Raw genomic sequence first — 25,017 nt, 5'->3', positions numbered from 1 at the left:
TGCGCCAGCAGATCCACCCACGCAGCCCTTCCCCTCGCAGGATGAGCCCTGGGAGGTGGCTCTTGCCACATGGCACAAGCAGCTGAAGGAAAAACTTGCGCTCTACCAACCCAAAATCCTCCCAGGAGGAACTGTCCCGATTTCATTTGCCAGGAGAATCCCAAATGCCCTGGAAAAGGCTGTCCTGGTTTCACCAGAGCAGCACGCCGGGAAGCGCAGCAGCACAGACGGCACTCGCGTCCTCCAGGAACAATCCTGGGACACCAACTGCCTGGAACACCAGGAATTTGCTGCTCAGCAGCTCAGATTCAAATGCAGGGCTGGTTCCCACTGCCAAACCACAGTGTAAACCCCCGGGAATTCAGCCTTAACTAGGACAGACTCATCTGTTGCAAACTCGATGAGATCATTTCCAAGTTCCTGTTTAACAGGTGCCAGCTCCTTCTGCACCTGCTGTGTGCTCAGGGATCAGCCTTCCCCCACTATGCTGGGAACATCTGCTCAGCTCCCTCAGAAGCTGTGGAAAAGGTTACTGGAAGAAGGAACCAGACCTGGATCTCCTGCCCTGTGCCCAGAGCGCAGAACCTGGGCCAGGTGGAATCAGAGAGCAAGGAAACCGCACCTGTTAACAGGGAGGTGAACCCACAATAATCCTGCAACTTTATTTCCATATAAAAAACCAAAAAAAACCTATCCTCTCCACAATAAAGGCAGCAAGAGCTCCCTCAGCTCTGGAGCTGCACTCCTGGCCAAGCTGGAGGAGTCGGGGTATTTTTGTCTCTGGGATCCACATGTCCGCATGCCAGCAGCATCAGCTCAACCACTCCAAGGATAACGCTGCCTCTCTGGCAGGAATTCACACTTTGCATGGGAGGACGCTCCCAGCAGCCTTGCCCCGGGGCCCAGCCCTTTCCAGGCAGGGCTGGGGAAGCTTGGGAACACGGCGGGATGAGGCCACACGAAGAGGATCCAACGCAGCCGACGGCCTTTGCCATCACACACCTGCCTCATCCCCAAAAAAATGACTCAGCTTGTTGGTTCAAGGCTGCCCAGGACTAAGGTGCTTCCTCGCCATGCAGGTGGATGCATGGCCGATCCTCTTTGCCAGCTGGTTTCCAGGCCTATGGCACAGGCAGGCTGCCATCCTCATCCGAGGTCTCTGTGTCCCCACTGTCCCCGGCAGTCCCTGTGGCACGGCCGGCTGCCTCCAGCTTCCTCCTCTTCTTCAGGTGGTGCAGGTGGGATTTGGATCTTGTGTGAGCTGGAGGCAAACAGAGTAGTTTAATCTGTGGAATTTGGAGGAGGAAACACTCGATCCTCCCTTCCCACCCTCCCGCACAACTCACTCCTGCAGAAAAGTGAACTCCCAAGCCCTGCCCTGGCTGTTTCTCTGGACACTTCTAGGCCAAACTATCAGGGCTCAGAGGGGGACAATGCTCCCAAACCTCCTCCTGAACACAGAGAGGACTGGAAGAAGGAATAACCTTGGTTCTGTACATGCAGAAGAGTCCATGTCATGACTCAGTTCTCCCAGCAAGTCTGCTCCCAGCCTCTCCCAAGAGGGCGGGAGAAGGGAAAGTGTTTCCAAAGAGGCGGCACTTTGCAGGTTGCAGGTGAGGTTGTGCAACTCTCAGCTCCCCGTGGAGCTCTGCCAGGATCATTTGTAGGGCTGGATGCCTGCACCACAGCACTGGGAATATCCTGTGCATCTACAGAGCAGTCAGGGATGGAGCCTGGAGCACAACTACACTTCTGCATAACCCCAGGGCAATGCCCCAGCCAGGAGTGCACTGCAGCAGGAGACAGAGGGGAACACAGGGGTAACCCCAGGGATTCAGCTTGTATGGACACAATGGGGCAGCAGGAGCTGCATTTCTGTGTGAAATCACATCCTCAAGGACAGCAAAACCTCCTCTATCAGTGTTTTTAACTCAGGGAAGGCACTTTGTCTGACCACCTTAGCGGGGCAGTTCTGCTGTTTCCAAAGAGATCAGAGCAGCAATTAAAGCACAAACTTTTCAAGCAGGGCCTTAATTAAACAAGGGTATTTGCTCGCTGAATTAAGGCCCTCAGGTGTTTTCCAGTCATCCTTTTTCTGCCAAAGGATGAAATTACATGCAAAGCTGCTGCTTTATCACAATGCTGGAGGGTCACCCTCAGCTTGAAGTAAAGTCTCACCTCTTGCAATTTGTCACAAGCAACACCAAAGCTGCAGTGGCTGAAGAAGGGCTGATTGCTGCTGCTATCTGGGGAGTCGAGCTCTTTAAGTCCACACAAATTGTATAATTACATAAAATTTTAAAATCTTCCAGAGCCAGCAGGGTACTGGGAGCAGTTCCCAGAACTATCTGCAACTTGACTTAAGAAAACAGACCAGATTGCAGATCCACTCAGTTCCCACCACTGTTTTCACCTTCCTTTTCCATTTTGCAGGCACAAGTAACACCCAGGTTTTGGGCCATTTTTCTTCCACCATCTGGGGGATTTGAGCCCAGTTCAACTGGATGCAGAGAACAACAGCTGGTCTTGGTTGAGGGAGGTACTGTCACAATCGATTGGAATCTGGGATGACATCCCTAAGGACGTGTAGCTGCAGCTGTGGTGTTTGAGGAGCTCCCACTCGGTCACAGAACTTGCTGGACCTGGAGGGGTGACAGGGTCCCTGACAGCTCTGAGAGTGCTCTAGTTCTGGGGCAGGCAGAGCTCCTTCAAAGCATCTCCAAGCTGAGGCTGGCTAAAATAACAACTGCACTCACAAACTGATCTCATTACAATGAGCTTCCATCTTCCCTTCCAGCACTTCCCCAGCTCAGTCGGAATAAGCAACTCCTTCAAATCTGAAGATCAACAGCCCAGGAAATTTATCTTTACCTTGTGTCTGCCTGTGTTGGTTTTGGCTGGGGCAGAGTTGGTTTCCTTCACAGTGGCCGGTCTGGGGCTGTGTTTGGGTTTGTGCTGAACACAGGGTGGATAATTCAGGGATGTTTTGTTGTTGCAGAGCAGCTCTTGAACGGCATCAAGGCCTTTTCTGCTCCTCAGGCCACCACGGCTGGGGGTGCACAAGGAGTTTGAAGGGGACACAGCCGGGACAGCTGATCCCAGCTGACCCCAGGGATATCCCAGACCATAAGGCTCGTGCTCAGTATATAAAACTGGGGGAGAAGAAAGAGGAAGGGGGGGATATTGGGAAGGATGGAGTTTGTCTTCCCAAGTCACCATTAGATGTGATGGAGCCCGGCTTTACTGGGAATGGCTGAGCACCTGCCCAACCACGGGAAGCAGGGAATTAATTCCTTGTTTTGCTTTGCTTTCTCTATTAAACCGTGTTTAACTCAACCCACAAGTTTTCCTCACTTTTACCCTTCCAGTTCTCTCTCCCATCCCACTGGTGGGCAGTGGGCCAGTTGGGATCAGCTGTCCCAGCCAAAACCAGCCACTGTGCAAGGCTCAGATGCAGCTGGGGTTAAACCACGACCCTGCACATCCTGCATTTGGGCAACACATGGAGATTTACCAGTTTCATTTCTGCAGCCAGTTTCTCCACTACTTTTTGTTTCTGGCTCTCAGCATGAGCCTCCCAGCACAGATAAATTCACTGACTTAATCTGATTCCAGCTGAGCTCTTTTAAAGTAAGTCTATTGAAAATAGAAAATCCCTTTCTATTACTATACTTTTAAAAAAAAAAAAAAAGAACCCCATACAAATAGGATATACTGGAGCAAAAGAGAGCTATTAAAACATTAAGATACTTTCATTTATACAAGAGAATTTTAAAAGAAACAGATTTGTTCTGTGCTTTTTGAGGAAGCATCCAAAGTGTTGTAAAGGACCAGCAGCCCTGACTAAACACAGTCAGATGCTACATCCAGATCCCTGGCATGACACTCCCTGTGTTTACTGGGTGCTGGGGAAGGGGGGAAGCCCGGGGAAGGGGGGAAGCCCGACAGATGGTTGCTGTGGCACAGCTCCTGCACCCCCTCTGGGCTTGCAAATGGCTGCTTTCATCCGCGGGCTGTAAACAATCCTTGAAAGCCCAAGATCATGTGCCGAGGGTCATCCGGCCACACAGAGACAGCCAGGGAAGCTGCTCCATCCCTCCCTCCACATAACCACACTCGCTGTGTCCCCTCCCAGGTCCCTCCTGTCCCCCTGCTGGAATCCTACCTGCCCACTCCCTGTCCCCGATGATGAGCCTGTCACAGAGCTCACACACGCGATGGCTCCGCTTGTTCTCGGTCACATCGTGCTCCATCTTCAGGGGCTCTGCCGGGGGCTCCCGTCCCTGCAGATTAAATAATGTCTCAAATTGGTTTCTGGCACGAGAATTTGCCCCTCTGCGTTCACTTTGGTAGATGAGTTTGGGATGTGGGCTCGCCAAACCCAGACACTAAGGTCGGCAGGACAAACACTGCAGTTTTATCAAGTGGAACACTGGGCATTAGGAGAAATTTTCAGCTTAGACAACAAACTTCTACTACTGCAAGGAAAGCCCAAGGCTGGACATGTAAGCAGCCAGCCCTGCTCAAGGGAGAGACTGTGTGCCAAGTCATGGGGCCTGGAGACTGCTACTGCTCATGTGTTCACTCCAGTTATCCAGTACCTGGATGAAGCTCTCCACAATCTCCAGAGCAGGTTTCAGCACATCCTCCTCCCAGCGCTGGAGATCAGACACCTCCAAGCCATACACTGGTGGCACGTTGGGCCCAGGACCTACAGAGACATGGAAAGGCAGGTCACCACCAGAACCCCCCAGCATCCCGCCCTGCATCCATGGGGAGAAGAGATCTGCTCTGCTCTTTCCTATCTAGCTGTTGCTCAGCATTCAGAAGCAAACAGCACCAGGTTTTCCAGAGCCAAAATTACGGGGGCATCACCCCTGCAAGCAGCAGGAACACCCTGGAACTCAAGGAAGCCTCTCCATAGCTGGCTGCCTTCAGGAGAGCACTGCAGAACCCGAGCATGCCAACAGCTCGTCACGAGAACAACCACCCCACCCCAGCCATGGCCCACGGGAGGCTGAGGAAGATGAAAAAGCTGGATCCAGGCACAAAGCCATCACGCCAAGCTTACAAGAAGATGCAGACGTGGAGCCTCAGAGCCGTAATTGATTGTGCAGGGGCTGGTGCTCCCAGGTCACGGCAGGAGATATTTTACCAGTGCCTCAACCTGACAAGGGACAGGTTCACAGCCACCCTGGGACTGATGCCAGGGCACGGGGCACTTGAAGCCCAGCCTGGGTGAGAGAGCTGCTTTGAGAGAGTGCCAGCTCCCTGGGGCAACGTGGCTGCTCTCTGTGGCTCACCTGCCCTCCACAACTCACCTGCCCACGGGCACATGGTTGTCCCTGCCCGGACAAAGCCATCAAAAGGTGCCGCCTGGCAGTCCCCAGCAGGTGCTGGTTTTATTGCTGTACCCACAAACAAGCCCCTGACAGGGCCCATCTGAAGCACACCTGCCACCAGAAAGGTGAGCCACAGCCACCCAGCACATGGCTCCAGGAGAGCTCTTGAGCCCCGTTCAAAGTCCATCTTTTTTCTGACTTGAGTTTCTCCCTGCCTTTTTTTTTTTTATTATTATTATTATTGTTTATTTTATTGTTGTTTTGCCCCTACCGAGCACCTTTCAACAAGTGCTCGGCTCCCAGCTGCTGCTGCTGGCCCTGCTCCAAGGCTGGGGCTGGGACGGGGAAGTCCTGCTGGCTCCCTGCCACCACAGAGAGCACAGCCCAGGCTGAGAGCAGCCACAGGGCTCCTGCTCCTAATCTGGAGGGCAGCTGTCAAATGGGCTTTTCTCCCTGCAGAGCCAGGAGCATGTGTGGGTGCGTGGGGACCCCCTCCCTGAGCCCCTCAGGAGCTGCTGGTGGGATAATCTGCAGGGATGCTGTGGCCATCATCATCATCCACCAGAGCCTGGCACAGGGCTTACTGTGTCCTGTTGGGATTTTATCCATCCTGATGGCACTGCTGTGGGGAGGGGATGGGGTACAGGGTAGAGTGAGGAGGAGGTGGCTTCTGAGTGTCTGGGATGAGAGGCTGTGCTCAGGGCACACGTGGACACAGACTGCCCCAAAGCACCACTCTCCCCTCTCCAGCTGGAGTGGGGGATGCAGTGAGGAGGGATGAGGAGAGGTGCAAGAACAGGGGTGGGAACAGAGGACTTACGTTTCAGGAAGCGGTTTCGCACCCATTTGTTCTGCCTCCGGGCGTATTTCTTGGTCACCTGCTTCAGGGCCTGGATCCCTTTGAAACAGGGGGATTAAAGAAGAGAAAAAAAAAAAACCCCAAAGGTCAGGGCAATGCTGCAAACTGAGCTCAGAGCAGTGAGAAGAGGCTGTTGGCTCCAGGGGGGGAATCACACAAGACAGATGTTTGTGCTGGGTGGCACCACAAGAATTATTTCTACTGTCAGTCTGGGGGGGCTTGAGCCAGCACTGAGAAGGGTCATCACAGCAAAGAGGTCAAGCCCTGACAGATAGTGTAGGGGCAGTGGCAGCATGGAAAGGCTGGATAAGATGTCCCAAATACCCCTGAATGAACAGTGGGTGGAAAGAGCCCAAACCCTCCATTCTGAAGCTTTTAGCAGGTAGGACAATCAAGGGCTGCACTGCTCTCATAATGCCTAACTGAACGATTCTCTGCACAAATGGAGCTCAGGACTGCTCGTCCCACCCACAGTGGGCCCAGAGGATGATTTACCACTGTCAATATTTCATACCAGGCTTATCATATCCCTCCTAATCGTCTCCTGAGCAGACAAAACAAGCCCCTTCTGCACCAGACTTGTTTTCAAGCCTTTTATCATTTCTGTGGTTTCTTCAGTCTCCATCTCCACACTGAACCCTCCTTGAGCTCTGCTTCAGTCCTCCTTTCTACCCCTGTTCTGCACAGCATTCACAGCCCAGCTGGGATCCCATCAGCCAAGTAGACCAGCCCCAGATCCCACGTCATGCTGTGCCCTGTACATCCTGCAACGAGGCCTGGGGGAAGGGAGGGGTTGCTCTGGGTATGCTCAGAGATGCTCTCCAAGCCCTGGAAAATGAGTCCCTGCTCTCTTGAGCTGGCAGAAGGGGGAAATGCAGAGAGAAAGGTGCAGCTCAGCCCCAACAAGACCTGCCCCAAGGTCTGACCTTGGTTCAGACCATCTCGTGGTGTCACCTGGAGCTGTGTGGGGCTGAGGGACGTGGGGCACACAGGGTGCTCCTCCCACCTTTCTGCAGCAGCAGGGCACTGGTCTCAGGTGAGCAATTCCCTTCACTGACGAGGTACTCGTGGAACTCCTTGAAGCCAATGGACTGGAAGATGCCATGCTGGTAATCCTGCCTGAAGAACAAGACAAGGGGCGAGAGTCACAGCCATCCCCTCGTCCAAGCCCTTCCCAAAGGAAGCTGGGGAGTGGGAGCAGAGAGGAGCTGCCTCCTCACCCACCGGTTCTCGGCCACCTTCTGGCGGTTGTAGCGGCGGTGGAAGTCCCGCAGCTCCTCCAGCAGCCCTGCAGCCAGCATGTCATCCACCCGCTTCTCCAGCCGGGCATCCAGAGCTGGGGGCAGGACAGCAGGGCACGCTCAGCCCCTGGAGCCCTGCCCCAGGGCTGGACAGTGTGCCAGGACGTGATTCAGCACTGCCAACCTCCTGCTCCACCCGAGCAAGGCAGGGCCCAGCAGGTGAGGGGAATGAGCTCTCTGTCACACCCACTGGTGCCAAAGGAATTGCTGCCTTCTCCAGGGAGGAGGCTGAGCAGGGAGTCAACCCTAACCCTGCACCACCTTAGCCAGCCAGGAGCCCGCTCTCACCTGCCTGGTCTGCATGGAGCCACAAGATGCAGGAATGTGGGTATTTCAGGGGCCCACCTAAGGGCCCCCCACCTTCCTCCTCCTGCTGCTGGTGCAAGATTTCACTGTGGGGGATCCCTGTCTCTTCAAACACTTGGAGGCTCCTGTAAGCAGAGACAGACAGAGCTCAGAGGCTCGGTGAGAATGAGCTTTTCCCATTTCCCCAGCAGCCCCGGGGGCTCCAGCAAAGGGAACCGCAGACACTTGCTGGGATCCAACCCTCTCATGTGGGGGGAGGGCAGGTTTCATCCCTCTCCCGTGCCCGGCATCCGTGCACACCCAGGTCCTGGGGGCACCCAAGGAGCCCAGAGCACAGCCACCCACTCCTGCCTGGCACTGGGACAAGCCCTGCAGGGGACAGGGACCTGGCTCCAGCCCTGCCCTTTCCAGCCAGGCAGGGCTGCAGGGAAGGGGCCAGCGCTGCCAATGCTGCTGCAGAGCTTTACCACCAGCTCAGCCCAGCCCAGCCAGGGAGGTGCAGGAAGCTGTGCTGGGTGCCCAACCCTCTGTCCCCTGCACCGTGCGAATGGGGTGGGTGGTGTTCTGCTCCCCCCCGGGCCAGGGCTCGGCTGGGATGGGCCCCTCAAAGCAGCAAGCCTGGTCTTGCTGCCGTGCTGTTCCCACAGAGCTCAGCTATGTTACTCAGCCAGCACAGCAGCTTGTCTTTAAATAGCTCCAGATAAACCCTGCTGCTGGGGCAGGGCAATGGGAGCAGCCCCGGTGTGCACAGCCCAGGGGTGAGGCGCTGCCCCGGACCCCAAAGGCAGCTCAGGCAGGGGGGCTGCGTGGCCAGAGGTCTCAGAGCCCAGAGAGCTCCCCAATCCCGGTGCTCCAAGGTCCTGCTGCGAGGCCGGGAGCAGAGCCCGGGGTGGGAGAGCTGCCTTCCCAGGCACACGATTCCCTGGGGAAGGGGTGCTGGGCCCTGGCACCTCCTGCCCCGGGCATGCCAAGCTCACCGGGCCACTTTGCGCTTGTCGTGGGGGTGCAGCTTGGCCGCCATCTCGGGGTCCACCCGGCTCAGGCGTTGGTGCAGCTCAGCGCTGTCCAGCTGCTCCAGCTCCACCTTCCTGTCGCTGACCGGCCCAGGGGCAGTGCTGGTCTTCTCCTGTGGGGCACAAAGGCAGCCCTGAATCAAACCGCTCGTCCCTGTGCAAGGCCAGAGGAAGTAAAAAAGATCCTCCAGGCCCACGGGGTGAACAAGGGGCTTTGGGTTCTCCTTGCCCCACTCTAGCAGGGGCAGCACTGAGCCTGCCTTGAACGTGGGGCTCGCAGAATAACAGAATATTCTAAGTTGGAAGGGACCCAAGAGGATCAATAAGTCCAACTCTTAAGTGAACCCACAGTCTTGGCATGTTTAGCACCATGCTCTAACCAACAGAGCTAATCTCAGGGTCTCTAACCCCTTCCCAGAGGGATTCACAGCCCCCCACAGTACCTTGGTGTTGATAAGGACCTTCCAGAGCAGGGACTCGATGTAGTAGTTCGTTCCTCCCACAACAATCGGGATCTTGTCTCGGGCAAAGATATCTTCAATGTGCCATAGTCAGGGAGGCTAAGCACAGATGCAAGGCAGGGTACTTACATCTGGGCCCACTCTCCCAGCCCCACGGGGCCAGTGAGGCTGCAGGACAGGGTTAAAGGTGTCCCTCATCTCTCTGTTACCTCTGCCAGCCACCACCAAAAACTCGGACACCCAGGGACTGCCAGGGAGGGCAATGCCCAGCTCAGCTGTTGCAGAGCAGCAGAGATCTTCCCTGGGCTGCCCTGAGCCTTAGCTGGGTAAGAGAAGCCCCAACCCCACCCCCCCCAGCAATATCCTCTGAAAAAACAGAGTTAGTTGGGATATGAGAGCCCAGGCACTGATCTCTGTGGCAGGTCTGGCCATAGAGGTGGGAAGCCCATATCTGCTTAGCCAGGCAGGCTGCAGTGTGAAAGGATATCAGAGCCATGGCTTTGTCCCTGAAATCCACCACTGTGTAGTTGGAGACAAGGGGATCCACAAAGCTGATCATGTGGTGCCTGCACAGACGCTGCTCCTGAGGAGAAACCTTGTTGGTGATGATGTCCAAGCCCTTGTACACCTGGGGAAGAGAAGAGCCCGTCCTTCACCTCTGTGTCCCAGGAAACCTGCACCAACCACTGCTCCTCCTCCCCCCTACAGCCCCTGCCTGTCCCAGTCACCCCTCAAAGCCCCTTGCTGGTCTCTGGAGCAGGCAGCACAGGCAGGGGCACGTGCCCTATTCAGGCAGGGCAGCAGGAATCTTGCCAACTCCTGCTCTTGCCAGGGCCAAACTGCATCTCTTTGGTGTTTGTTCCTGCCCATGGGAGATGAACCGTTGAGTCCAACCACACATGACTGCTTTCCTGGTTTGATATAACCTTGTAATTAGGGATGGAAAGGCTGATTGAACAATCAGAGAGCAGAGTCAGAGCCCAGTCAATGCCACCAGCCCAGCACAGAGCTCTGAAACAAGGGCAGCCACCTCCAAGCTGCCACCTCCTCATCTGCTGCTGTTTGCAGCTAAAAGCTCAGATGTACCTCTCTCCAGACACCCATTTCCAGCACAGCACGGAGTCTCATGTGAGGACAAGGATCACTGCTTCCTGTAACACACAAAGATCTCTCTGGATGCAACATGGAACTCCATGGAGCCTCCTAAACACACACAAACGGTCTGAGCTCAGGCACACCTTAAAAGCTTGACATGCTGCCTGTTCTCCCTTGAGACACTTGGATACAGAGCAAGCTACACATCAGTGCGGGTCAGTGACCCCAGGAAAAGGTGGCACTGTCCTGGCCAAGGTGCCAGGAGACACTGGTGAACACAACCAGCAGCATTTGACGTGTCTTCAGTCTCAAGTTTGGGATACATAACCTGAGAGAGCACTGCTGAGACATGCTGGCCCTCAGTGAGAGCAGCCCAGGGAGAAAAGCCACCCAAACCAACCCCTCAGGAACATTCCTGGCAAAGAGCCAAGACAACCTGGATCCCAGCAGATGCACCAAATCCACCCTCCAGGCTGCATAAAGCACCAGCCACAGCCCAGCCCACAGATCCAGGCAGTGCAAGGACTGGAGATGCCTCGGGCTGCAGTCCCATCCCCACAGCTCAGCAGAGCCCTTCCTGATGAGAGCAGATTCCACCCAGGAGAAGGGAGGATGGCCCCTCACCCTGCTTCCCATGGCATGCAAACACAGCCCTCCTCAGCACGGGGTGCCCTGTGCCCCAGCACTGTCCCGAGCACACCTGTCAGTGGGTGCTGCAAGGTTCTGCAGAGCTGCAGATAAACAGGGATCAGAGTGGGAACTTGCATCCCAAGGGTGCTGGCAGTGGGGCACACAAAGCCTCTCAGCCCAGCCCAGCTCTGCACGATAAAGGAGGTACTTTGGAAGGACGTGTTTTGTTCTCAGCACCTTCCTGCTTAGAGAAGTCTCTCAGCTTGGGATAAACTCTGATAATGGGAAAAAGGACTGGAAATAGCTGTACTCATTTCCTCCTCCATCAACCAGAAACCACCCCAGCCAGAGAGCCAGACTTTAAGAAATAAATTTCCCCTTAATACCCTCTGAGAAGCTGCCAAGCCTCTGGCTGCAGCATGACCTCCACCCACTGCTCCCCTGGTCCCAGACAGAAGGACAAGGTGACACAGAGGTGACCCATGGGCACCAGGCATGGAGTGGCAGCCAGGGACAATCCAAGGTTAGTGGAGCAGGGAAGCCCAATCCCTGCCTGGAGCAGTCATGTGAGCTACTGGGGTGGCTGAACTGGCACCGCTCCTGTCTTGCCTAACTCTGGCACTTGCTGCTGGGAGGGCGAGGGCCGGCTCCTGCTCCTGTCCCGAAAGGCTCTCCCCGGGGCAGGGCAGAGGGAGGGCAACCAAATGCTCTTCCCTTCTGCCCTGCAGAAACCCAGCTGCCTCAGGGGATGGTGAGCAGGCAGGAGAGGCCCACAGGCAGCTCTGCCAACATGCCCCGTGGCTGCAGGCAGCCTATTGATCCCTGGGCTCAGCAGCTCCATTCAACACGGGGCTCCAGTCGGCACCGAAAGCCTTTGAATTCGGTGAGCTTTGGCCCAGTGCCTGCTCTCCCCATTTCCAGCCCTTCAGCTCCTCCAATTCCCACCGTCTGCCTGCAATCACAGTGAATACAGTGGGCTGATGGGAGGCTCGGAGTCAGCCAGGAGCTCCCAGTGCCCTGCACGGGCAGATCCAGGATACACAGTTCAGGTTGCAATCCCCAGGTTCTCCCGGAGATTAAACACCCGAGAGGCTCCTGGAGTATCTGGCAACTAGAGGAGGAATGCGGTGTCAGTGTGTGGGCTGGGAGGAAACAAAGGCAGCCTTTTACACACACCCAGCAAAGCCCGGAGAAGGTTTCCACCAGCTGGCTGTCGGCAGGGCCTCGCACCGAGACGTCCTCCTGACACTCATTTCTATTTTCAGCCAGTGGCTCAGATAAGCCTTTGTTGCTTTCTAAGGCCCCAAAACAGATTAGCAGCAGCCTGGAGCAGCCGGCCTCCGAGACACGGAACACAAGCCAGGACTAAAGATGCTTAGCCTTGACGGCGTCCTCCCACCTCTGCGCTGAGCCCCCGCACAGGGCGGCCCCGCGGCTCCGGGCTGGAAGGGCAGCGCCGTCCCCTTGGAAAGGATGGGGACACTGAGGCAGGAGACACAAACACCAGAGATCCCCAGGACGTGGTGCCTCAAGGATCCGCAGCCTGGGAAGGGCAGGCTCTCCCAAAGCCTGGCTCTGCCACCAGTTTCACCCACAATCCCAAACTCTGCCCCTCTGTCACCATCGGCACTTGTCAGGTACCCCCTGGTACTTCTACACCACAGTATACAAGGTGATATGACTGGCCCCAGACACATCCAAACCACCTACAGCCAGGAAAAGCATCAACATTTCATGGGGAACAAGGGATCTCCCAGCTGGAGAGGGGCATGGAGGACCCAAACCAAGCAAAGGTGCAAGGAGAACACAATTCACTCCCCACTCTGACCCCTGCCAGGAGAGTGATGTCAGTAAAGGTTCTTAAAATGTCATGACTTGAAACACTAACTGACAAATGTACCCAGTGTACTAGAGCAATCTCTGAAGAAGGACTGCATCACCACTTCCAAGGGTGAAATCGAGAAGGGACAGTGGGATTGTAAGCAATTGGGATTGCTGCATGTTCATTACTCTGCCAGGAATGAAGAAATAGGACTGGCTTCACCCTGCCTGGCTTTCCAAGGAATTACTTACTCATCAACAAAACTCACTGGGATGACAAACAGCAACAGAAAGGACAAAAAGAAAGATTAAGAGGCCAGCAGATTAACCAGAGCTCCTGAGCTGCAAGCAGGCAGCAGCTAAGTCTGTAATTTGACCGCAGCAACTCACAGCCATGACGAAAACACCCTGGAGATAGATGGAGTGGTGCCTGTGTGTGGAACAGGTGGGCTTGGGGCTCCCTGGCCCCTTCCCGAGCCTGGCTCCAGCTCCAGCAGCTGCCCAAAACACTGCCAGCATTTGTCAGAGCTCCACGGAGCCCAGGGATGAATGGACAGCGGGGGCTGAGGGCGACACGGTCGCTGGCAGCTGTCAGTCCAGAATGAGCAATGGGGTTTTTAAAACCCGGCAACTCTTCCACAGGGACACCAGAGCCAGCTCTGCATGGCAGAGGGAGGGATACGCCACGGGGGGAGACAGTATTCCACGGGAACAAAGCCAGCAAGAAAGCAGCCCCGGCTGGGGGGGCACGGGGGGTCAGTGGAGCGTGGTGGGGGAGGCGCAGCCCCTCGGGGCCGTGCCTTGGGGCTGCCGGGCTCCCCCTCCTCGCCGCCCCTCGGGGCCGCGCCGGCAGCACGGTGCATTACGGGATAAAACAGCGGAGCTGCTCGGCTCTGGCTCCACAGTCACGCTAGAATGAGATTAAAAGGAAAGGAGGACAAGAGCCACTGGAGCCCGGATGCCATTGGGCGCCTGCAGCAGAGTCCTCCCAGCGCCCGCATTCCCATAGTGGGACCTGAAACAACCAGAGCACAAAACACACGCTCCAAAACATCCACCAGCGTGCGGCGGGAATTCACAGCGTGCCAGGCGGCCCCAACCACGTCTGCAGAGCTCGGGGTGCAGCAGCAGCTCACAGGATCATTCAAGCCAACAGCCACTTCCCTGCTATCAAAGCTGGACAAAGCTTCCACGCGCTTTGCACGAATGTTTTGCCCCTGCAGGATTTTGTCACTTCAGCTCAGACCTCAAACGCTTCTTCCCCAAGAGTTTAAGGAAAACATTCCATGAAATTACTTTCTGATTGCTTGCTCCAAAATCAAGAGAGGGAGTTTTTAAGTTTAGCTCTCTAGGACACAAACAGTGTCCAGCAGTGGCAGGCTGGGGCAGGAAACCAGGAGGTGGGCACAGGACAGCAGGCGTGTGTCCCTGAGCAGCACAAAGGGTGGTGTTGGCAGAAAACACCTTTTTAGAAAGCGTAATAAATACATTAAACGTTAAACTTGGTGGAAAGTTCAGGCACTACAGGAAGAAGACCATGAAAGTGTGGACTAGGAAAACATTTTGTTAAACAATAACAAAATTGTTATTCTTGTGGTGGCCGAAATGTACATTGTGACAAAGCTCCTGCAGCTTTAGGACCATTAGGACACCATTAGGACCAAAAAATGAGGTATGGCTCCTCAGTGTTGACTGAACCCAAGTAAACAACTGATATATTTATTCCATGCTGCTGTTTGCAATAAGAGACAACACCACTTGTCACTGGCAAGTAGCAAATATAATTTTTAATACCCTTTCCCATATCTCTTGGTGTCCCTTTGCTAGTGAGGAGGAGATCACCCTGGGTGTCACTCATTACTAAGTAACTCCAGCTGCTGCCTCCCTCAGTTAACCCCTTACACCTCCACGTAGCTTTGGGTTGGCTAAAATTAAAACACCTTTGTTTTGGTTTCCTTTCAAAAGGATTTTATTTGGGATGGGAGGGCTGTATACTCCCAGTCCTGCAGTTTCGGTTGTGCCACCATGTTCAGAGCCCACAAACCCACAGGGCACCGTCCTCTGACTGCAGGAGAGGAGATGGTGACACTGCTCACACTGAACAAACAACTACCAACCAGGACAGGGGCACCAGGGCTGGGACAGGGATATCAGGACAGGGATATCAGGACAGGGGCACTGGGACTGGGACACGGGCATCAAGACAGGGACATCAGGACACTGGGGCTGGGACAGGAGCACTGGGACAAGGCTACCAGGGCTGGGACAGGACACGGGCACCATGTCCGGACAGGGGCACTGTGGCCTGGACAGAGTCACCAGGACAGGGTCACCGGGACCTGGAGTGGGTCACCAGGGCAAGGGCACCGGGACAGGGTCACTGGGGCTGGGACAGGGGCACCGGGACGGGGCACCGGGAGCGCTCCCAGGGAGCAGGATCCGTTCCCCGTGCTCTCCCCGGCAGGCACCCCGACACAGGGCCCGGGGGCTCCCGGGGGGGCCCCAGCCCGCAGCCCCCCGGGGCTGAGCCCCTCCGAGCCCCGCCCGGGCCCTGCCGCCCCTCCAGGCCCAGCCCGGGCCCTCCCCGGTGCAGCCCAGGCCGCCTCCCAGCGCCGCGGGCCCGGCCCGGGGCCCGGCCGCGGCCTGCCCAGCGCCCGGTGCCCGCTCCGGCCGTACCTGCATGGAGTCGGCGCTGACGATCTCCCCGCCGAGGCGCAGCCCGAGCTGCAGCGCCAGCGCCGACTTCCCGGTGCCGGTGGCTCCCAGGATCACCACGAGCGGCCGCGGCGGCCGCGGGGCCCGGCCCAGGCACAGCGCGGCCGCCGCCGCCATGGCCCGGCCGGCGACGGGCGGGCGGGACGGGGGCGGGCCGGGGCCGGGGCCGCCCGCGGGGAGGGTCCGGCCCGGGCCCCGAGCACCGTGTGCCCCTGCCCGCCGGCGTTCCGGAGCCCAGCGCGGTCCCTCCCGGTGCCCCCGGGGCTCTCCACGTGTCCCGAGCCCCCCCCTCCCCCCGTGACCCCGGGGCCCTCCACCTGTCCCGGCTCCCCAGTGCCAGCCCGGTCCTTCCCCGTGTCCCCTGGTCTCGCCCGGGGTCCTCAGACCGAGCCCGGTCCTTCCCCGTGTCCCCTGGTCTCCCCCCGTACCCCAGGGTCCCTCCCTCCCCGAGTCCCGGGTCCCCAGAGCCAGCCCGGTTCCCCTTCCCGCATTCTGGGTCGCCAAACCCATCCCCACGCCCCTGCCTCCTTTTGGGGGCCTTTGCTCCCCTCTTCCCCCCCCAAAAATCCCTCTGGGCCCCTCACACCCGTGTCCACGCGTGGGGCTCAACCCCGCGGTCCCTTTTTTTTACAGGGAGTATAAGGGGGTGGAAGGGATGCTGTTGCCGCGGCAACGGTGCGGGAGGATGAGGAGGGGGGGCTGTTGCCATAGCAACGGGGCAGAGTAGGATGACGCGGGGCTGTTGCCATGGCGAAGGAGAAGAGCACATTGCCGTGGCAACCACAGGCTCCGCGGAGGCTCGTCCTCCCCATCGCCACAGCAACTGGAGGGGATGGGGAGCGGGTGGCTGTCTCCGTGGCAACAGAGGGCAGGGAAATGGGGAGGCGGTTGCCATGGCACCTCCTTGGTGCCGCTTTCCCCGGCAACACACATCCCTCGCCATGGCAACAGCGAGAGGGAGGCTGCGGGCCGGGGAGGGAGGGGGGTGCGGGCAGCCGGCCCCCCTCGGCAGGGAAGGGATTATCGCCGCCTCGGGAAACTGTCCTAAAAATTTGCCAGCCCAAGCGTGAAGGCGGCATCGTGCCCAGGACACCCCCGGGCCGGTGCTGATGTGATGGGCGAGCAAAGGTGGTTTGGGGGGTACAGCAAGGAGCAGGGTGTGAGCAGGGCAGTGTGTGATAAAAAATAACTAATTCAGGCCCGGAAACGCCGAACTGTGGTGATTACAGCTGACACTCACAAACTGCAGTGCTGAACAAGCAAGGGGGAAAGCCCTGTGTGTTTATTTTGTTCACTTCACAGCACTGTCAGTCTCCTTTCCTCATCCTGACTGGTGATACGAGAGGAGACACATGCACCAGTAACCAGGGAAGTTTCAGGTAGATGTGTACTTGTGTATGCAGCTTTAAGCAAGAGAACTCAAAGGTACATGCAAAACTGGAGCTGTTCCTTATTTCACCCCCGACCAACTACATTTCCCACTGGTAACAGTCTCAGCTCAGACCGTGGATTTGCTCATCACTTCCAAGAAAGATAATTAATGTTTCAAACCTCTGATGTGCCTTCAGCACGAAATCAAAAAGCCCAACTTACTAAAAAGCTTCTCGGGAGGGTCACCTTGAGCTGAAAAAAGACGCCAGGCTGCAAGTGTGAGTGTACACACAACAAAAATAACCGTGTGAGGGGCTGGTACATCTGGGCTTTGTTTCCTGCGCATGGGCGAGGTGTCAGATTTAGGTCACCCTGCTCCCTGGTTAAGCTGTGGGTCACGAGAGCACCTTTTAATGCAGCTCTGAACGGCTGTGACACGGTGTGATGCAACACACAGAGCGCGAAATGTTGCTGGAACCAAAGGGTGGGTGTTTAAGGGCTTCTGGGTGGAATCGTTGCTGTTTAAGGCTGGTTTCCCCCAGGTGATCGAGTCTCCAGCAGCAGCTCCTCTCTCCTGACTCCTCAGCAGTAACAGGATCCCATGTCCCTCCTGCATTTAGAGTAAGACTTTTGCTGCCAGGACAAAGGAAACCCAAATGCATTGAGTTTGGGGGCAGCACGGAGAACACACATATATATAATTTCATCCACTTGGCAGATCTGGGATAGGGAGTTCTCCAATGCCCCTGGAAGCGAGGGGATTGCATTCCCCCCTCCCTATAGGGTTACTGCCAGCCACAGCCCCTGACCTGTGGGGCGGTGATCACCCCACACTGCCTGCCCCGAGCCCCATTAGGGGGGTTTATAGTTACACCAAAGCCTCCTCTGAGCCCAGTGTGGGCTCTCTCTGCCCCTCCTTGCCAATAAAACCACTTAAAAAGAGGAAAAATAATCCAGGTGATTCATTTCCCTGGCCCCACCACCATGAACACTTCTTCAATTGCTGGGAGAAAACTAGGACAAAGAGCTCAGTCTTGGCACAGTCAAGCCCTGGTGCAAAATATATTAACTACCATTCATGTCCGGGATACCCCAAAACACAGGGGCCAGGTCAGCCCCCCCAAGGAGCCTCATGATGTGATGAATGGAAACCCACAGCCGACTGCATGGAAAAAGCCAACCCAGGCTGTTGCAAACTTATTTATTTATGAAGTGTGAGGTAATGAAGAAAGTGCTAAATCCGACCACAGTGTTAACTCTAACAGTTCTCAGCAGGTCAGTGGGGGCCTGAGGGTGCTGTCCTGCAGGACCACCCCTGCCAGCACCCCTGGGAGGGGACAGGGGATTCTGCCACCCACGTACCCCACCGCAGGTTGGGCAGCAGGAGGGCACAGGCAGGGGGAAGCCTCGAAGGCAGAGCAGCCCCACACACATGCACAACCTGCCCCCTGCAAAGCCCAAAGCTTCGCTGAGGATTTTAAGTGGCTGCTGGTGAGAGGGTACTCACAAGGGTGGGAAAAGGGGTCACAAGGATACTCACAAGGAGAGGAAAGGGATAAAATCCCCTGTTATTGCAAATGGGTGGTTTGGAGAGCTGCAAGGGGGTAAATGGCCTCTGTGAGGACTCAACTCGAGGGTCCAGCAGGAGCCAGCCCCTTCCTGATCTCCCTAAAGTGCAGCAGGACTGAGCCCTCCCCTGCAGCAGGAAACCCCCCCCCTTAAAAAAAAAGTTTTTATATATATATAAAAAAAGCAAACTCTTTACCAATACTTCTCAAAAAGTGGTACAAAAATACAGTATAAAAACACAGCCTCCAGTATAAGACTCGCAGTTACAGCAGCAGTTTCTAGAACATAAAATCCAAGACGAGCTACTGCGTGAAGTGATAAGGAAGTGAGGTACGGTCCAGCCGAGCAAGGGGATCACCCACGGGGTGCTGCTCACCCTGGTGAGAGACACATCCTGCCCTCACCATCTCCGTGGGATCCGTCCAGAGACGAGGCCCATGCTGGGCTCTGTGTCTGCCTGCTTCCACCAGCCAAGGCAGACCATGGTTGCTTGGGATTTTTAGGGCGAGATGGATGCCCAGGGGCAGCTCCCAGTGATGTTGTTGTTTGAAAACGGCAGAGAGGGGTGCAGGGGCTGCTGGGGAGAGGGAGTAGAGTTGAGCTCTTGGATTGAAGTAATCACTTGACAAAGCTTCACAGCAGGGACAGGGGAAATCTTGCAACACTTGGTGCCAAGAAACCAGCCCCAGGCAGGTGATGCCATGGGGGGGTCTCCACTGTGGCCCCATTCCCTCATCCAGGAGCAGCACCACGGCCACCCCACATGCAGCAACCGCCACGTGCTCCAGCCCCCCGGGGCCAACAGTTCAACAAACAACCAAAAAATAAAAACAAAAAAAAATGTGCAAATTGAGAGGGAGCCAGGGGGTTGTGGGGACTGGGGCGGGGGGTACCCTGGGTGCTAGTGCCCCTTGAGGTGAGCAATCCGTTTGAGCAGCTGGGTCTGGCGCTGCTGCAGCTGCCGCTTCTCGGCTGCCATCCGCCTCTCGGCACTGATGAGCGACTGCAGGTACTCGGAGGATTTGCTCAGGATCACCACCTTGGGCGTCTTGGGGCAGCTGGCGAGCCCGGGCACCTGGTCCCGCAGGGCCAGGAACCGCGAGCGCAGGTCGTTGCGCCGCTTGCGCTCCAGGTAGTTGTGGTTTTTCCTCTTGGCCACGTCCTCGCTGTCGGAGCCGGGGCTGCTGCTGAGCTTTGGCAAGCCGGGCTCAGGAGGTGTGATGGCAGGGACTGGCTCTGCGGCACTTGGTGGCTCGTCCTCGTCCCGGTCCTGGTCCTGCTGGGGTGACTCCGGCGGGGGACAGGAGTCTGGTGGCGAGCGGGCGGCGTAGTTGTGCTGCTGCTGGTGGACGGAGATGTGGAAGCGTTTCATGCAGGGGTCCAGGGGGTCTGCGCGCAGGGTGATGGTCACCGGCTTCCTCAGGCTGAGCGATTGTCTCTTGTCCACCGTCACCACATCGATCTCTTCTCCTTCTGCTCAAAACAGACATGGCAAAGAAAGAACAAATCCCCGTCAGCTGGGAACCACCAGTCACCCCTTTGTGGGAGTCCCCAGAGCCCCCCTGGACAATCTCCCTGCTGCTGTCCCACTGAAGTTTGCTCATGCACTGTAAAGCCACTCTGCGACCTCCTGAAGGGACTATGTGATTTAAGTGCTCTTCCAATACAATTGTGTGGAGAGGAGCAGAATTCCTTCCACATTCATGTGCCTGGTCCCCCAAAATGGGACGGGGCTTTATTTCTGCCTCACTTCAGCACCAGGAGCAACATGTGTTCATGTAAAGGATCACCAGGCAAGAAACACTCGAGCCCTCCTGCTTGGGAGGGACTGGAGGAGCAAGATGCTGGGACAGCCTAGCTCCAAAGTTCATCCCGGTCGGTGCTTTCATGGCCCATTGGAATTGTAAATGAGGGATGTGGGGGCAGAGCTGCCCTTTGTTCCCCTAGGCTGCAGCTTCCCACCTCGGTGACTTGTTACTTTTCACAAGTGATAAAGCCCATTCAACCCCGGCTTCCCGGGGACAGAGGGGACAATCCCCCACTGTGCAGGGGGGGAGGGAGAGGTGAAGGGGTCCCTCCAACAGACCCTGAAGCTCGAAGGCATCCCAAGCCCGGGAACAGAAAGACCTAAATAAAGCATAACTGACCCCAAAGCACCCTGCCTGTTGTCAGTGCAGCTTGTCCTATGCCAGCAAAGCCCAGTGGCAGGAAGCTGGCCCTGGGGACAGTGAGATGACCAGGCTGCAGACACACTTGTGACCACTCTCACTTTAGAGATGTGCCTCCAACTTTTTTCCTAAGCTTCAGGGGAAAATACAGCCACTCACTAAAGGTCCGAAATACCCAAATCCCCACTAGCATTGTGGGCAGAGGCCTGGTCCTCCAGGGCACATTCCTGCTCGTGGCCCCCAGCCCACACCGCAGCCCCCCCAGGCTTCGGGGGCTCTGCCCAGCAAGCCCAAACCACCCTGCTACTGGAGACACTGGGGTGGGGGGGCCACTCGCTGCCCACACACAGGCCGAGGGCCGCGCTCATCGGTGTCACAACCCGCCCGTTCTCAGCCACGTGGACACACACGGAGCCCCCCCCGCTCATTAATAAAAGTCGGGCCGCGGGGCCCCGCCCCTCGGAGGCACCCATTGGCTGCCCGGCGGGGCAGACCGGCCGTCCCGCCACCCCATTGGCCGCCGCTCCTGTCCATCACCGCGCCCGCTCTCATTGTTTGCAATCTGTTGCTTTTTGTTCGGCGCCCACGTGGCGCGGCCGGACCCCACCGGGACCCCCGCGGCACCGGGACCCCCCCGGGACCCCTGCGGGCCCCCGCTCGGCCCCACATATTTGGGTTAAGCCTCTTAACGCCCGCGACCTGCTTACAGTGCCCGGGCTCCTTAATGGCATTAAGCGCCCTTCCCGCGCCGTGACTCACCGGCGCAGGTGGCGGCCACCGGCAGATTTATTAACGGGGTCACGGCACCGCGTCAGCCGAGTCAGCCCGGCTTCCGTGGGAGCGAGGGAAACAGCGCACGGCCCCCGCCGGGGCTGCGGGACTGGGGATGGGGGGTGTTGGAGAGCCCCGGGGGATGTTTGTAAATAAGGATTGAAAATTGGTGCGAGACGGGGGAGATACGGGGGGAGGGTGGAGCCACGTTGCCCTTGGCTGGTGGGTTTCGGAGGCATCCGCTTCCCAGGCCGAGCCCCCGTGTGAACACCCCCACGCGGGACAGGCAGACGTGCCCCGGGGCTGGGCTGGGAAGCTGATGCGGCTGTTCCCGCCCGTCCCACGGAGCCACCGCCTCGGGGGACACGCCGCTGCTCCCAAACCTGCTGCCCCCAGGGGATAATTTGCCTTTTGTCCCGAAGGAAGCCCGTCCCGGGTGGGCCGTGGGAGCGTAGGAAGAATCAGCCGAAGTTACGAGCCGGCAGCAGGGCACGCTGCGACGCTCGAAAAACCAAAACTTCCCACGGCGAGCTGCAAACTTGCCCTTCAACCTGCCCACGAGGCTCCCGGGACGAGGTAGACGGGCCACCAGAGCCCCACGCACCGTCCCGAGAGGGGCAGGGGTTTCCCGAGCAGAAGCTCCGCGGGAAGGGGAGAAGCCGAGCCCGCTTTGTTCGTGGGGCCGGGACCGGGGCTCGCTTGGAGCCTCAACAAAGGCGCAGCCCGGCTGGGAGGCTCCCGGCACGCACATGTGTGGACACGCGTGTCCTCCACGCCGGGCTCCAGCAAGGCTGGAGGGTGGCTGGGCCGGGGCAGCCCGCGCCCCGGCGGCGGAGCAGCTCCATCCCTTACCGGAGTCGCTTTGGCCCTCGGATCCCGAGGATGCGGGGATCTTGCTCTCGGCCAGCGGGCAAAGGAAGACGGCAGCGGGATCCACGCACTCGCTCACGGAGCTGCTGAACCCAAAATCCTGCGCGAAGGAGGGTTTGAGTGGGGTGGCTCTCTGCGTGCCCGTGGAAAGTTTCTCTGTCATCGCCTTCTCCAGTCTCTCCCGGGCTGAAAATCCGCTCCACATGCAATCCTTGAGGATGAAAGCGCTCAGGTTCCCGAAGATCTGTCCGGTCCCTATGAGATACTCCGGCTCTTCCCCGGCGAGGCAGTACCGGGAGAGCCATCCCGAGCGCTCCTCCGCCCCCGAGCAGCACCCCTTCTCCCCGGGGGTACCCAGCGGGGACAGAGGGGGCGTGGGGACCAGCTCGAACTTCTTCCAGATGTCCTCGCTGGGAGCCGTGGAGCGGTGAAAATCCTCCTGGGCATCGTGGTCGTAGAAGTAATGCTGGTACGAGTCAAACTCCATCTCGGCATGGGGAAGGGGGAGACAGAGAGAAAAACGGGGGGCAGCCCCGCTCAGGAAAGGGGCAGCCCCAGGGATGAGGGGGAACCCCCACCCCGGCGCCAGCCCCCGAGCCGGGACCGCGGGCGCATTGTTCCCCCCGCTCTTATAGCCCGGCCGCGGAGCCCGGCCCCGCCCCCGCCAATCGCCGGGCCTGCATTTCATAGAGGGAGGGGCCCTGCCCTGTTGCCCGCCCCTCTGGGAGGGCACGGTGGGAGCGATCCCGCGGCCCCCCCGGAGCCCCCGGTAACGGGGCTCTGAACCAGCGGCCGCCCCCTGCGCTGCGCTGGGGGCCCCTCGCTGTCCTGCCAGGGTTTGGGGGTCCCCCCCCTCTGCAAGGAGAGGCACGCAGCGATGCCACCAGCCCGGGGACATTCGGCTGAGCATGGTGGCAAAGCAAACTGGAGCACCATGGAATTATGGATTCACAGAGTGGTTTGGGTTGGGAGGGACCTTAAAGCTCATCTCGTTCCACCCCCTGCCGTAGGCAGGGACACCTTCCACTAGCCCAGGTGGCTCCAAGCCCCGTCCAACCTGGCCTTGGACACGTCCAGGGATGGGGCAGCCACAGCTTCTCTGGGCAACCTGTGCCAGGCCTCACCACCCTCCCAGGGAGGAATTTCTCCCCAACATCCAATATAAGATGGTGGGATCCGAGCAAGCCCAGCAGGATGCTGCATCTCTCCACTGCCAGGGTCCTTCTAGGAAGAGCAATTAATGTTATGAGGACATGGAGAGACTTTCACCTCGTGGACTAACAGCTCTGACATCATTACACACACACACACGCATGCTGGTACAAAGTCCACCTGGAGCGAGCAGATTGCCCCCACAGCCTGTGTGAACCCACTTCAGCCCCAGCACCCTCCTTTTGCCACCCAGTGTGGATGGGGACAGAGGATCTGGCCCAGCTGGTGGCAGTGGGAGCTGGGAGGGAGTGGGATGCTGGGCACTGGTCCCTGGGATGCAGCATCGGCCATGCTGGGAGGAAATTGTCCCAGTCCAGCCATCAGTGTAGCCCAGCACAGCCGAGTGCTGCCCAGCACTGCACAGCCCTCTGTGGTCCTTCATGCACCAGCACAGCCCAGTACAACCCAGTGCAGCCCAGCCCTGCACGGCCCTTCCTGGACCAGCACAGCCCAGTGCAGCCCAGTGCAGTCAGCCCAGTGTAGCCCAGCATAGACCAGCACTGCCCAGTACAGCCCAGTACAGCCCAGAGCAGTGTAGCCCGGCATGGATCAGCACAGACGAGCCCAGCCCAGCCCCGCAAGAACCAGCGCTGCCCAGTGCGGTCCATCACAGCTCCCCCCGTTTTCCCCCGGTCCCCTTCGGTACCTCCCGGTCCTTCCCGGTCCCGGGCTCCGTTCGCCGCCACCGGCGGGCGCGGGGCGCCACCTGCTGGGCCCGCGAACCACCGTCCGTGGGGCGGCGGGGACGGGGACGCGGCGGGGACACCCCACGGGCACCCCGACCCGCGTGGAGGGCAGTGCGGGGGGCCGGCGCTGCTCCGTGCCTCAGTTTCCCCGTTGCCGAGGCGGGCGCGGGGGGAGGCAGAGGAGCAGCGCCGGGAGCGGGCGCTGGGCTGGCGGCTGGCCCGGGGTCCCCACGCGGATGGGATGCCCCGGGGGAACCCGACGTGCCCCGGTGTGCCCGAGGGCATCTCCAGCCCTTCCCTTGCTGGCTCGGGGCGCAGCGGAGCTTGCGAAGCTTTGCCAGCTCCCGCATCTGGGAGGGTGCTGGTGCTCGCCCGGGGCTGTGGTTTCCCAGCCTCGACACTGCCGTGAGGTCCCCGCGATGGCCACAGCACCCTGCATGCCCTCCTGCCCTTCCAGAGCAGCCCTGAGCATCCCAATCCTGCCCGCATGCCCGTGGGGTTGGAGCAGGAGCTGCGGGATCCAGGTATCCCCTTGGAGCCCGGGCTGATGCTCCCTCTCTGCTCCTGTCTCAGCGTTGGGCCCAGTTCCCAGCCCTGTCCCAGGCCAGAATCCTCCCACCCTAGGGCTGCTCCCAGTCCTTTCCCCTCCCCGGGAAGGCGTCGTTGGTGATGCCCCCTCTTCTTCAGTAGGAAAAAATCACTCTGCACTGAGGGCAGAGGCTGAGCTGCCACAGAGGCTTGTCCTGTCCCAGCACCTGCAGGGACAAGTGGTCATGGCTGGGGACACGGCTGGCACTGCCCCAAACCGCCCGTTCCATCCAACACCA

At 58.3% G+C, this 25,017-nt stretch overlaps 2 protein-coding genes across 2 annotated transcripts; both read right to left on the bottom strand.

Annotated features, from left to right (window-relative positions):
* Positions 1-625: 625 nt before the first annotated feature.
* Positions 626-15,660, bottom strand: TRIT1 (tRNA isopentenyltransferase 1). The gene is made up of 11 exons (XM_017836592.1): positions 15,505-15,660; positions 9,770-9,910; positions 9,265-9,363; positions 8,786-8,934; positions 7,791-7,933; positions 7,426-7,537; positions 7,208-7,320; positions 6,163-6,240; positions 4,602-4,711; positions 4,166-4,283; positions 626-1,261 (listed from the first exon to the last, which is right to left on the bottom strand). Exons 1-11 carry the CDS (start codon positions 15,658-15,660, stop codon positions 1,122-1,124), a joined length of 1,359 nt encoding a protein of 452 aa, XP_017692081.1. The 3' UTR covers positions 626-1,121.
* Positions 15,661-18,099: 2,439 nt separating this feature from the next.
* On the bottom strand, positions 18,100-22,887 carry MYCL (v-myc avian myelocytomatosis viral oncogene lung carcinoma derived homolog). The gene is made up of 2 exons (XM_017836594.1): positions 22,275-22,887; positions 18,100-19,956 (listed from the first exon to the last, which is right to left on the bottom strand). Exons 1-2 carry the CDS (start codon positions 22,777-22,779, stop codon positions 19,385-19,387), a joined length of 1,077 nt encoding a protein of 358 aa, XP_017692083.1. The 5' UTR covers positions 22,780-22,887; the 3' UTR covers positions 18,100-19,384.
* Positions 22,888-25,017: the final 2,130 nt, after the last annotated feature.

The sequence above is a fragment of the Lepidothrix coronata genome, unplaced genomic scaffold, assembly GCF_001604755.1.
Source record: "Lepidothrix coronata isolate B3197 unplaced genomic scaffold, Lepidothrix_coronata-1.0 Scaffold279, whole genome shotgun sequence".
In the NCBI taxonomy this organism is placed as follows: Eukaryota; Metazoa; Chordata; class Aves; order Passeriformes; family Pipridae; genus Lepidothrix; species Lepidothrix coronata.
This window is presented reverse-complemented; position numbering and strand designations above follow the sequence as displayed.

Bases quoted from the DNA above. Each gene is read 5' to 3' on its own strand.
- TRIT1 (XM_017836592.1), bottom strand. From the start codon at position 15,660: ATGGCGGCGGCGGCCGCGCTGTGCCTGGGCCGGGCCCCGCGGCCGCCG. The intron at 9,364-9,769 runs ATATCCTTTCAC...TGACTATGGCAC, and splicing joins GGGACAAAGCCATGGCTCTG to ATTGAAGATATCTTTGCCCG. The intron at 7,538-7,790 runs GTGAGAGCGGGC...TCCTGCCCCCAG, and splicing joins GCTCCATGCAGACCAGGCAG to CTCTGGATGCCCGGCTGGAG.
- MYCL (XM_017836594.1), bottom strand. From the start codon at position 22,779: ATGGAGTTTGACTCGTACCAGCATTACTTCTACGACCACGATGCCCAG. The intron at 19,957-22,274 runs GTAAGGGATGGA...TGTTTTGAGCAG, and splicing joins CGAGGGCCAAAGCGACTCCG to AAGGAGAAGAGATCGATGTG.